The sequence below is a fragment of the Pan troglodytes genome, chromosome 7 (genome assembly GCF_028858775.2).
Source record: "Pan troglodytes isolate AG18354 chromosome 7, NHGRI_mPanTro3-v2.0_pri, whole genome shotgun sequence".
Classification (NCBI taxonomy): Eukaryota; Metazoa; Chordata; class Mammalia; order Primates; family Hominidae; genus Pan; species Pan troglodytes.
In genome coordinates this window covers 96,890,760-96,905,057 of record NC_072405.2, presented here as the reverse complement: position 1 = coordinate 96,905,057, position 14,298 = coordinate 96,890,760, and the positions used below count along the sequence as shown (strand labels likewise).

Sequence of the window (14,298 nt, the reverse complement as noted above, 5' to 3'; positions counted from 1 at the left end):
ATTGATGAAATTGGCTAAAATTAATGAAAATACAAATATCTTTCAGGTGGATTCAAATGAGCTAAGGAAGCACTACAGGACTTCTACAAAATTTCAGGTAGGTGACTCAAACAATTTCAAAGTTGCTCACGTGATCTATTACCATTTTGACTTTAAATCCCATCTATAGATTTCTATAAACAAAGTTTATACATACGAAGTTTTATTAGACAACGATAAGCCTGAAGTTTCTGCCTCTCAATAATTACCTGATATATTTCCTTATATGTGCAAGTGGGTAATTCAACATATAAGCCCTTATTAAGCAGACCAAAATAAGTTAGTGCCCACATTTGAATTCTGATTTACACATCAGTAAAGGAATATGGGTTGTATACTTTGTCTTGTCTACAAAATTCTAGCCCCCAATTCATGTAGCATGATGTTGTAAAGGTTTGCAAAATTGTTTTTACTCCTGCTTCTTTCTTGTTCTCATATATTCAAAATAAAAATTATTAATAGAAGAGAAGCAATTGTTTAGATAACATGGAACCTTCCTTTCCTAAAACATACATTTTATTGCCCATAATTATTTTCTAAGTACTTTGTTCTCTGAGAAATAGGCAGAGGTCAGGGGTTATTTAGGTTTACCCAATTGGAGTGAACTCTAGCCTCTCACTTCAAAGACAATTCTTTAGTGGCCTCAGAGTTTGTTTAAAAATACAAATCTGGGTTTAGGTCTCAGACTATCCCTGTTGGAAATCTACAATGATTAACATCCCTTTCAATTGTTTTTTTTTTAATCTCTGACTAATTTTCTTTATTAAATATTGCCACATACTTAGGCATGTTCATAAAAGATCTCTATGCTGCTTTGATGAATTCTACAAAGAGGATAAATACTTTTGTAATGCCATAAAGCTTATTCCAAACTCTTACTTTCCTGAGTTTGAATAAGGACTAAATTAATTTATATATTTAATATGTGTTAGCATAATGACATTTCAGTCAATGACAGACCACATATATGGTGATGGTCCCATAAGATTATAAGGGAGCCGAAAAATTCCTATTGCCTAGTGACATCACAGCCATCATAACATTACAGTGCAATGTGTTATTCACCTGTTTGCAGTGATGCTGGTGTAAACAAACCTACTGGGCTGCCAGTCATATAAAAGTATAGTACATACAAATATGTATGGTACACAATATTGGGGATAATGGCAATAAACAACTATGTTACTAGCTTATGTATTTACTATACTATACTCTTTATTGTTATTTTGGAATGTACTCCTATGAATTTTTTTAAAAGTTAATTGTAAAACAGCCTCAGGCAAATCTTTCAGGAGGCATTCCAGAAGAAGGCATTGTTATTATAGGAAATGACAGCTCCACCCATGTTATGGAGCCTGAACACCTTCCAGTGGGGCAAGATGTGGATGTGGAAGACAGTGATATAGATGATCCTGACCCTGTGTAAGCCTAGGCTAATTTGTGTGCTTGTGTCTTGGTTTTTAACAAAAAAGCTTAAAAGTAAAAATAAAAACATTTTAAAATAGAAAAAAGCTTATATAATACATAATGAAAATACTTTTGTATAGCTGCACAATTAGTGTTTTAAGCTAAGTGTTATTACAAAAGAGTAAAAAAGTTTTTAAAAATTCAAAAGCTTATAAAGTAAAATAGTTACAGTGAGCTAGGGTTACTTTATTATTAAAGAAAAAATTGTTAAATAAATTTAGTGTAGCCTAACTCTACAGTGTTTATAAAGTCTACAGTAGTGTACAGTAATGTCCTAGGCCTTCAGTCACTCACTACTCGCTCATTGACTCACCCAGAGCAAGTTCCAGTCCTGCAAGGTCCATTCATGGTAAGTATACTATACGGGTGTACCATTTTTTATCTTTCGTATCATATTTTTAACTGTACCTTTTCAATGTTTAGATGTGTTTAGATGCAAAGATATTTACCATTGTGTTACAATTCCCTACAGTACTCAGTACAGTAACATGCTGTACAGTAACATACAATAATATACTGTAATATACAGAGCATGCTGTACAGTAACATGCTCCTAGGCCTGTAGCCTAGAAGCCTAGGCTTGTATGTCTATACCATACCACCTACGTGTGTAGTAGGCAATACATCTAGGTTTATGTAAGTACATGCTATGATATTCACATGATGAAATCACCTAACAATGCATTTCTCAGAATATGTCCCTGTTGTTAAGTGACAAATGACTGTATTTTTGTACCTGATCATTCACTATTAGCTTGTTAACTTCTTGTGAATAGAAACAATATCTTACTCCTATTTCAACCCCAACATGCTTTGCAAATTGTCTTGCACAGGGTTTAGTGCTGGTCAATACTTCAATTCAATTTTCTACAGTTCAATGAGAAATAAATTATCTCTGTCTACACAAATCTGTGCCAATGTGTTAATATTAAAATGGCCAATGATTAATGACTGTCTGCCTAGAGAAGTTGAGAGGGGAGTTGAGCAATTGAATAGAAAGCAAGCAAAAAGATCGTTATGATTTAAGCCAAAAACTATAAGTTTTAGGGTAGCACTATGTCAACAGTGTATCTGCTTTTTTATTTTAAATACATTATTTTAATTACGTTCTGTACACTTAACTTGTTACAAAGATTGATACCTCTACAGTGAAATCAATGAGGTTTGATGATATGATGCAATTTCTAAACCAATACTTTTAGTAAGTAATTTGTTTATAATAGCTAATCTGGTTAATTCAAACCAGAAGTTCTATTCTTGTTCAATATCGGCAGGCTTTGAAATTGTTAGGCAATTAATTATCTCAACTCTATGCTTTTGGGGTACAAGTGGTTTTTGGTTACATGGATGAATTATATAGTGGTAAATTATGAGATTTCAGTGCACCCATCACCAGAGTAGTGTACATTGTATCCAGTATGCAGTTTTTTTGTCCCACCCCAAACGCACCCCCCCTTCTGGTCTTCAAAGTCCATTATATCACTCTGTATGCCTTTGCATACTCAGAGCTTAGCTCCCACTTATAAGTGAGAACATATAGTGTTTGGTTTTCCATTCCTGAGTTACTTCACTTAGAATAATGGCCTCCAGCTCCATCCAAGTTGCTGCAAAAGACATTGATTACTTTTTATGTCTAAATATTATTCCATGGTGTACATATACCAAATTTTCTTTATCCACTCATTGGTCAATGGCCACTTAGGTTAGTTCCATATTTTTGCAGTTATGAATTGGGCTGAAATAAACCTATATGTGCGTGTGTCTTTTTCATATAATGACTTCTTTTCCTTTGGGTAGATAGCCAGTAGTGGGATTGCTGGATCAAATGGTAGATCTACTTTTAGTTGTTTAAGGAATGTCCATACTGTTTTCCATAGAAGTTTTACATATTTACATTCCCACCAGCAGTGCATACACACTCCCCTTTTACCACATCCATGCAAACATCTATTGTTTTTTGGCTTTTTAATATGGCCACTTTCAGGAATAAGGTGGCATCTCATTGTGGTTTTAATTTGCATTTCCTTAATGACTAGACAGGTCACTAAAAAGCAGACAGTGTGTCTGCTTTTTTATTTTTAATACATTATTTTAATTACTGTTCTGTACAAATCTTGTTACAAAGATCGGTTGGTTCCATATTTTTTGCAATTATGAATTGGGCTGAAATAAACCTATATGTGCATGTGTCTTTTTCATATAATGACTCTTTTCCTTTTGGTAGATACCCAGTAGTGGGATTGCTGGATCAGATGGTTGATCTACAGAAATCTGTGCCAATGTGTTAATATTAAAATGGCTAATGACTAATGACTGTAATCATAGAGGAGTTGAGAGGGGAGTTGAGCAATTGAATAGAAAGCAAGTAAAAAAATTATTATGATTTGAGCTGAAAACTATAGGTTTTAGAGTAGCACTAGACAGGTCAACAGTGTGCCTGCTTTTTCATTTTAAATACATTATTTTAATTACTGTTCTGTACACTTCTTAACTTGTTACAAAGATCAATACCTGTAGAGTAAAATCAATGAGGTTTGATGATATGATGCAATTTGGGCGGGGGGGCATTTTTTTCATGTTTTTTGGCCATTTGTATAACTTCTTTTGAAAAATACCTATTCATAGCATTTGCCAACTTTCTGAAGAGATTATTTGTTTTTTTCTTGCTGATTTGTTTGAGTTCCTTGTAGATTCTGGATACTAGTCCTTTGTCAGATGCAACGTTTGCAAATATTTCCTCCCATTCTGTGAGTTGTCTGTTTTTTCTGATGATTATTTCTTTTTATATGAAGAAACATTTTTAATCAGGTCCCATTTATTATTTTTATTTTTGTTGCATTTGCTTTTGGGGCTTTAGTCATAAATTCTTTGCCTAGGCCAATGTCCAGAAGAGTTTTTCCAAGGTTATCTTCAACAATTTTTATGGTTTCAGGTCTTAGATTGAAGTATTTGATTTATCTTGGGTTGATTTCTGTATAAAGTGAGAGATAGGGATCTAGTTTCACTCTTCCACATGTGGCTTGCCAGTTTTCCCAGCACCATTTATTAAACAAGATGTCCTTTCCCCAATTTATGTTTTAGTATGCTTTGTTCAATACCAGTTGGCTATAAGTATTTGACTTTATTTCTGGGTTCTCTATTCTCTTCCTTTGGTCTATGTACTACTTTTATACCAGTACCATGCTGTTTTGCTAACTATAAGTCTGGTAGTGTAATGCCTTCAGATTTGTGCTTTTTGCTTAGGGTTGCCTGGGCTGTGAGGGCTCTTTTTTAGTTCCATATGAATTTTAGAATTGTTTTTTCTAATTCTGTGAAAAAAAAGTTGGTATTTTGATGGGAATTGCATTGGATCTGTAGATTGCTTTTGGCAGTATCGTCATTTTTACAATATTGATCCTTCCAATCCATAAGCATGAGATGTGTTTCCATTTGTTTGTGTCATCTGTGATTTCTCTCAGCAGTGTTTTGTAGTTCTCTTTGTAGAGATCTTTAACCTCATTGGTTAAGTATATTCCTAGGGATTTGTTGTTGTTGTTTTACAGTTGTTGTAAAGGGATTGAGTTCCTGATTTGCTTCTCAGCTTGGTCATTTTTGTATGTGTATTGGTGTATAGCAGTGCTACTGATTTGTGTACACTGATTTCACAACCTGAGACTTTACTGAATTTGTTTATCAAATCTAGGAGGCTTTTGGAGATGTCTTTGGGTTTTCTAGGTATATGATCATATCATCAGCGAACAGTGATATTTTGATTTCCTCTTTTTTGATGTGAATGCCCTTTATTTCTTTCTCTTGCTGGATTCCTCTGTCTAGGACTTCCTCAGCTCTCTATTTTATATGTGTGGCCTTACAATATGTTCTTAACTGCTCTTAATTGTCTTAAAATGTCTTAAAGTTTTTCACATACCCTATTAAGACCATGTAAAATTTAATAAAAATGAATAATTATTTTACACAAAAGAATTTCTTATTGTTGTTGCCATCAAGAAAGTATGAAGTATGACATTGTCATTTCATAATGACCAGGGTAACAGAAGGCCAAAATAATTTTAATACATGACAATTTTTGAAAATTTCTTAGCTATAATAATATTTTCAATACCTTCTCCCATCAGAGCTGCTGATTAATTGCAAACATTATTGATTTCTTTGCTCTCCTCTCTCAGCCTGCACAGGCTCTGATAGATACTTTTAAAGCAGTTTATTGGTAGCAAAATGGTTCAAAGTAGACAAGAGTAGAAAGTATTGAAGAGCCTAAATGAACCACAATATAATCAACTGTGAACACAGGAGAATTGGCTGAAACATAAAAATATATCACTACAATGAAAGTACAATGCTTTCAAATAAAATCAAGAATGGACTTGATTTTTGGTCGAAGAGCCCCATGTTAAAAACACTGTTAAAACGTATTTTAACATTAGCAACTATGCCCATTGTATATGTGACAGCTCAATAAAAATCCCAGTAAATGCAATGCCTAAGGAGAGATCAGATGCACGGAGGTGGAAATGAAATATGTTGGAAGGAGGCTACAAAATAGTTTTCATGGTGCTAATACACCTTAAAAAGTCCCATGCATAGTTAATTGAAAGCAGTTTTGGATTAAACAACAAATAATATATTGTGATTGGTCAACTTTTACAGACATCAATGTAAATCCATCCATTCCCAGAAAGGCATGTAAACACAACATATTTGTGAATGTGTTCTTTCAACAGTTGGATGTCGCATCAATAATACCATTTGATATTTGCTACCTCTTCTTTGGGTTTAATCCAATATTTAGAGCAAATAGGATGTTAAAGGTAAGATAACTATATTTAATTGTCTTTTCCCTTATAATGGAAATATTTCTATTTCCCTATAATGGAAATCTTGAAACAATTTAAAGTATCTTAAAATTATCAATATTCTTAATTTTTCCCAAACTCTTCTCCATCTTTCTGCCCTCATCAATGCTATAATTTTTTTTAATGAATGAAGAAAAAAAATGTCTACTGGTGAAAGTTGCTCCTGGTTTTTATTTCATGTCTCATAACAGATGTTTTTATAATCTAAAATAGGGATGCTTTGTCTTTCTAAATTTAGCTATAATTACAAATGAGTATTTTATACTTTTTGTTTTTTTCTATTTGTCCTTTTTCAGTTGCTGAATGCATGGTGTATGGGATGTAAAATTAAGGGGTTAGGTTAGATTACCCTAAATTATCTTACTCATCTTAAATTTTGTAATTCTAAAAAAAATGTAAACATACTTTTACATCACAGACATGCTTTCACAAGTATGTGAGCACATACTTTCACATCACATTTACTTACATACTTGAATATAACTCAAATGTTTCTCAAGAGGGAATTAGTTAAATATACTGAAATATATTTATATAATTTATATAGTAGAACATTTTGTAGCTTTAAAACAAAGAAGAGGAAGCTTTTTATGTACTGATATGGAAAAAACTTCAAGATAAATTGCTAAGTAAAAAAGCTAGTTACAGAACAGTTTATAGAACAATACTACCTTCTGTATAACAAAAAAGGAAAAATATTCAATTTTTGTGTATTTACATAAACACTGAAAAGCTACAAAAAGAAACTCATCAAAGTGGTTACCTGAGATGGCAAGGGAAAGCAGGAAGGAAAATCAGGACGGATAGGGGCAAGAGTAAGAGTGAGACTGTTGGAGGTATATATTTCATATTGTTTTTGAACTATGTGAATGTATTACCTATTCAAAATGGTTATAAAACATAAATACTTTATAACTCATAGCTTCATTTGATACCTAAAAAGAATTTGAGGAGAGTCAGAAATTGAAATTTCATGTAAATCTTTAACAATAGCAACAATATTTTTCCAAAAACAACCTTCTTAAAGGGATCACAAAAGACTTTATAAATTGTAGATAATTATCTATTTTGCATCTTGGGAAGACGAGATAACATAACCTGGTAACACCAGCAGATCCTGACAACAACAACGACAATAATAGTTGCAGCTGTCTGTTGAATACACACTTGAGGCTACACACTTTGCTAAAACTTTATATTCATTATCTCACTGATTCCTCCCAACAACTTCATTTTAGAGATGAAGAAAATGAGAATTAGCATGGTGGAAAAATCTGTCCAGACACACTGCATATGAGGGGCAGTGTCTGAACTCTATTACATTTATCTAACTCCAAATTCTTTATTATAATCAGATTGACTGGGTAGGCCTCAAGCTGAAAGGTTTTTTTTTCTCTGCTCTGATATTTAAACTTCAGAGGTTCTTTATCCCTTATTTCCAAACATCCGAGACAACTCTAGAGACTTCTGGTTTGACCATGGAATGTGAGAATAAATGGAGGTGGAACACAATAATGTTCCAAGCAATCTAGTGGTCAGGCCATCCCTTATCAAATTTTCAGTCTCACATGGAAATTTCAGAAGGTACCTGCTTGGACATAAACAATTTTCAGAAATTCTCAGGTTTCTATAGATTTAGGAGTTTATCTGGCATTATGATAAAAGCTTATAAAATGCCAACTCTTCATTCCCCATCTCTGTAACCTAAAATGTCCAAAAGCCCTCTCTATCCATTAGATGTTTAAATATAGGAGATCCTGACAGTCAACATTAATCTTCTTTTCAAAGCCCCATAGTCCATTCATATAACTTATTTATAAGGGTGTCATCTTAATGCACAATTCCCTAGGATAAATATTTATCATCTATATGTCTCCAAGTTATAAATGAGAAAACAAATGAATATACATTTTATTTTTAGTGAACACTTAAGCTAAATTTAAAATCATGCCTTTGTGCAAACTTGTATTAAGAGCACAATAAACAAATTACCACACATTTAAATTATAATCTGAGTGTTTAAGAAGTTTTTTCCTACTTAGGAACTCTGGAAAAACAAATCATTTGTGTATATTTCTAGTTAAATAGTCATTACTATTACATATAATATTTTTAATTCTAAACGTTCTATTGCAGTCATATCTACGTTGGGCAAAATTTTGAACTAAGTAATCTCTGCAGTCCCTTCTATCTGTAAGAGTCTATGATTTGAAGCACATTAAATATATTAACTCATGAATGCACACAACCCTTTTGGGGGGCATCTTTTCTTATTGATCTCATTTTAAAGATGAGGAGACCAAGACACGGAAATAGCAAAAGACTTTTCCACGGTTACACAGTAGTAAGTGGTAGAGACAGAACTGGCATTTGGCTCTGGATTCCATACTTTACTGCCTATAGAAACAAAAGAGGAAGTAGGAAATAGGAAGTAGGAGTGCATGCAGGCAGAAAAGGTTGAGATAAAAGTAGAAGTAAGCAAGAAAAAACCTTGAGGGAAATAGTAACTCTGCTTGTATCAGATGCACATAAACTCTTTGTATCTTTGAATAATGTCAAGAATGGCCAACGCTAATACTTACTGAACTTTAAATTTTGTTTAAACAAATACACATTTAATGCAATTCACTGGAAAATAATGCTAGTGTTGAGCAACAAGACTTAACATCTATTTATAACTTTAATGTGCCGGGCGCGGTGGCTCACGCTTGTAATCCCAGCACTTTGGGAGGCCGAGGCGGGCGGATCACGAGGTCAGGAGTTCGAGACCACGGTGAAACCCCGTCTCTACTAAAAAATACAAAAAATTAGCCGGGCGTGGTGGCGGGCGCCTGTAGTCCCAGCTACTCGGAGAGGCTGAGGCAGGAGAATGGCGTGAACCTGGGAGGCGGAGCTTGCAGTGAGCCGAGGTCGAGCCACTGCACTCCAGCCTGGGTGACAAAGCGAGACTCTGTCTCAAAAAAAAAAAAAAAAAAAAAAACTTTAATGTATTATACTTTTCCTCTTTTATGTATGTTTTTGGAGAGTGTGACTTTAATTGTTGGGAAATAGAGTTCTACTACATGCTTTCAAAACAAAAAGGAAAACAATGTTTTTTAAGTTTCATTTTCAACAAACATTAAAAATAAGACTATAACTACAGGGTAGCAATAAAATAAAGCAAAATAAAGCTCTGGAAGTATAATACCATGCTATAAAATGTACTGTCCAGAGGAAAATATCACTAAACAGGATCTTGGTTTTTTTAAAAAGACATATGAATAAAATTATTTTCAGTAATAAATTTCATATAGTTTTATTTAAATATATATATTTAAGACTAACATGCTTTTGGATTTCTTTTGCTTTCCTATATAGTACACTTCATTTTTTGAATTTAATCATCACCTAGAGTCTATAATGGACAAAGCATATATCTACAGGTAAAGTATAACTCAGTATACTTGGGGGAAGGGGAAAAAGCAATGGTACAACATTTTAGACAGAATTTGGCAGGGATATGACCTCCCTCTTCAAAAAAAGGATATAATTTCAGCTCTGGCTATATAAAATATAGGACTATGTTCTAGAACAGATGTGGATATTTTAAGTGAAATAAGAGTATGAAAATCATATCAGATTTTAGAAGAATACTGGACTAAGAAAACAGGACTTATTATCTGCCTCTGTCAAAACAAGTACAGAAAAACATACTCTTTTGCAAGTTAACTTTAAACCTTTCTCATGATAATTCATTCCTAATCTGAATTTCATTCGTTTGTTGTTCTAAATTTTACTTGCACCGAAACCTCTAGTTGCCATTCATCGTAGCATAAAGTCTCATGAGCTTTTCAGAGATATCCAGTTAAATTAACATAGTGTATTTTATGGGACTTAAACTGAAGAAGTGACCCTTGAGGCATGTCTTTCATGGAGTTGACTCACAACATCTGTGAAAAGAGAGGAAGTTTTCTTTTTCTTTTTTTTTTCTTTACACTCTGTCAATCCCAGTCAAGACATTGCCATCAGAAAACATGCAATGGCACCATCACTTTGTACTGTACTAATGAGAGTTAACAGTTCACAAATCCAAAGTAAGGGGTTCGCTGGTGACTTTAAGGAAAAGAAAATGTTAAAATAGGCTGTATTTCAGAAACAACATGAATCTTACTTTGCATCTATTCTCTCTGACAGAGTTATTCGAACAACTGGATACTTGCTGTTTATTCTGCACATTAATGCCTGTGTTTATTACTGGGCTTCAAACTATGAAGGAATTGGCACTACTAGATGGGTGTATGATGGGGAAGGAAACGAGTAAGTTCTGATTTTGAAAGAAACCTTTATTGATTATTTTTAACATTCTGTTTCATTGCATGAATTTATGAGGGCTAGTGTTTTTGAAGCTGTCATAACCCGTTCAATGGCTGGTAAATACTATTTGGCCATAAAAGAGGATAAAATCATGTCATTTGCACCAAAATGGATGGGACTAAAGGTCATTATCTTAGTGAAATAAGCCAGACCCAAAACGATAAATATCACATGTTCTCACATATATGTGGGAGCTAAAAATTTTGATCACATAGAGACAGAGCGTGGAAAGATAAGAGAGACTGGGAAGGGTGAGTTGTGGGGAGAGGAGCGCATAAAGAAAAGTGGATTAAAGGATACAAACATACAGTAAGAATATATTCAATGTTTGCAACAGAGTAGGGTGACTATAGTTTCAAAACATGTATTGTACTCGAGTAATAAACACCCTAAACACCCTGACTTGATCACTATGCATTGTATACATGTAACAAAATTGCACGAGTACCCCATGAATTGGTCTAAATAAAAATTTTTAAGCTGAAAAACCTATTTAGTAAGTCAATACATTTTTAAGTGAAAGAAGGTAGAGAATAATAGAATAGAAAATATCAGAGTCTGATAGATAGTAGGGGAGTGTGTGTGTGTGTGTGTGTGTGTGTGTGTGTGTGTGTATCCTGAGTTGGCCTGTGAAATGCATTTTTTACTCTGGATCATGATCAAAAAAGTTTGAAAGCCTCTAGACAACTGAGCAGTAAGGTAACTTTTAATAACTCCGATGCTGATTGTTAGTAATGAACAATGTTAATTATTTAAAGGGCAGGTGCAGTGGCTAATTAGTTTACCAGTGAAGGGTTTTATGGGTTTATGAGTCAGCTATAACCACTAACTCAATTAAACACTTAGAGAGTAACGAGGATCATAAATTAAACTTGACAATTAGGTATGCAAGTGTCCCAGAAATAAAAAAAGATCACTTGAAAAATTTAGAACAGTAGAATCAGGACTCAGAAATGGCAACTGGGTTATTTAATAGTGAAATTTCCTTTTGGTAAAATACAAAGACCTCGCATAAAGTTGACTTCACTAACTTTCTGCTCCAGTGAAATGACATTGAACATATAATAAGGCAATGTCCAAACTGGAAAAAAAGCAGGTCCCAGCATTACTTTGAAGGGCAACTCACGGCAGCCTTGGGATGGAGAGCAATTATAGGATAGAACAAAGACAGAGAAAATAACTTACAAAATTACACACTACCTAGAGTGAGTTGGATATGCATAAGGGATTATAACAACCAGAACCGATTTTAAAGAATTTAAAGTCAGAAGGACCACTGATTGGGAAACATACACACACAGACACTCTATTTCCAGAAAAATTACTAAATAAATAATTCCCTTTAGAATGTGAATTATTTACTTTGATATAAACAACTAATTTATATAAAAATTGACTAAAATACCAGCTACAGTAAAATTGCCTCAAAGTGAATATGTAATCCAACATCATTAGATGACTGTGGCTGATAGCTGTTTTTTTCAAATTAGCAAAATAATATAGGATCGCATCAGAATGCCTTCCAGAAAGTGAAGCTATTTCTCCTTTTACACCTAGACGCCTCTCTGTGGAGTTTCTAGGGACTATATCTTGTTCCCAGTGTCAAGCTCAGTATATTAAGTATATAATAATAGACAATATATAGCTATATAAAAGCAGGAAGAGAGAGGGGGAGTAAGGAAAAACGAAAGGAATGGCCAAATCTGCATTGTAACAAGAAGAAAGAAATCTCAGCTTCAGCCCATAAGAAACTTCAAGTGTGCTAGTGTTTTGGATTTCTAATTCCAGCTACATCATAGACCAGGTAGCCAAGATACTCTCTCTAAAATGCAAGATAAATTACCTGTTGTAATTTTGTTAAGTTACTTATTATAATTATTTGTTATAAGTTTCTAAATGAATACAATTACAACAGTTTTCAGTGATTGCTGAGTTCCCTAGAAAGTAAGAAGTATCTCCAAAGGCTAAAACACAAACATATGTACCAAACCTGGAGTACAGTAGAAAATGAGTGTGAGTAACCACTAAAGAACAGAAATAGAGAGAATAACTTCTAAATTAGTATAAGGGGAAAAAAATGAATAAGGAAATTTAAAAAGCAAACCAGTCCAAAAAAAGACACAAAGATAAGGAGTGGCAGTTTTGGGGAGAAGTACAGGAAAGGCAGGACAATAGAAGACACAACATAAGATGGTAAGGACAATTTAAAATAGATCAGTATGTTACCAGAAAGGGGTCCTGATCCAGACCCCAAGAGAGGGTTCTTGGACCTTGTGCAAGAAAGAATTTGGGGCAAGTCCATGGAATAAAGTGAAAGCAAATTTATTAAGAAAGTAAGAAATAAAAAAATAGCTACTGCATAGGCAGAGCCGTGGCATGGGCTGCTTGACTAAGAATACCTACAATTATTTCTTGATTATATGCTAAACAAGGAGTGGATTATTCATGAATTTTCAGGGAAAGGGGTAGGCAATTCCCAGAATTGAGGGTTCCTCCCCTTTTTAGACTATATAGGGTAACTTCTGGATATTGCCATGGCATTTGTAAACTGTCATGGTGCTGGTGGGAGTGTCTTTTAGCATGCTAATGAATTATAATTAGCATATAATGAGCAATGAGGATGACAAGAGTTCACTTTCATCTCCATCTTGGTTGTGGTGGATTTGGGCCAGTTTCTTGACTGAAACCTAATTTATCAGCAAGCTCTCTGTTACCTGTATCTTGTGCCAACCTCCTGTTTCATCCTGTGACTTAGGATGCTTAACCTCCTGGGAAGGCAGCCCAGTAGGTCGCAGCCTTATTTTACCCAGCCCCTTTTCAAGAGGGAGTCACTCTGGTTCGAACACCTCTGACAAACATGTGCAGTAAATTAATGTGAACTAAACTCACATGCTAATAGAGATTGTCAATTAACATTAGTCAAAATAAGCTTTAAAACAAAAGACATTTTAGAGAAAAAGTTCACCATATAATGATAAAAGTTTTGATTCATGATTGTCAAAAGACAAAATTACAACAAATTTATTTTAGTGATCTTAATTGGCTTTTATTTGCAATTCTAGAATCACGCAACACCTCAATTCTATAAAATAAAATGAGTGTTCTGATGAGCTGAGCAAAGGAGGTTGGCTTCATAGGCAGAAAAGGGCTGAAGAAAGCAGAAACAGAGAACAAAAACGGATTGGTCATTTCAAAGTTACTTTCCCTGTAAAGGTTAAAGTAGAGGGGACTTCCTTACCATGCTGGATAAAACTGGCTTGTTTGGGGATTTAGCTATCTCTCTTTCTCTCTCTCCTGATTTCTTGGAATGGCAGATAAACAACTTAGTTTCAGTTTGGTGACATAGAACTTCAGCATGAGTAATTCCATTTTGCTTTGGTCTGTTTGGCCTAGTGCAAGAGTTTAGTCCAAACCAATGGCCTCCTATAAATTTTATTTACTACCATCAAGATATTCCAATTCTAAATGTGTATGCACCCAATAAAATACTCACAATCATTCAAAGAAAACCATAAAGCAAAAATTGATAGAAGGAGGAGAAATTGGCCAATATATCATCAAAGTGTGAGACACCAAACATAATTAT

General features: G+C 34.0%; 1 protein-coding gene across 1 annotated transcript in view; it reads left to right on the top strand.

Annotated features, from left to right (window-relative positions):
- CNGB3 (cyclic nucleotide gated channel subunit beta 3) overlaps positions 1 to 14,298 on the top strand; it is a 169,472-nt gene that overhangs the window by 90,767 nt on the left and 64,407 nt on the right. Inside the window, exons 7-10 of the mRNA XM_519846.8 lie at positions 47 to 97; positions 6,228 to 6,314; positions 9,717 to 9,781; positions 10,533 to 10,655. Of these exons, the coding sequence (XP_519846.5) occupies positions 47 to 97; positions 6,228 to 6,314; positions 9,717 to 9,781; positions 10,533 to 10,655 (326 nt within the window). The remainder of the gene's footprint in view (positions 1 to 46; positions 98 to 6,227; positions 6,315 to 9,716; positions 9,782 to 10,532; positions 10,656 to 14,298) is intronic.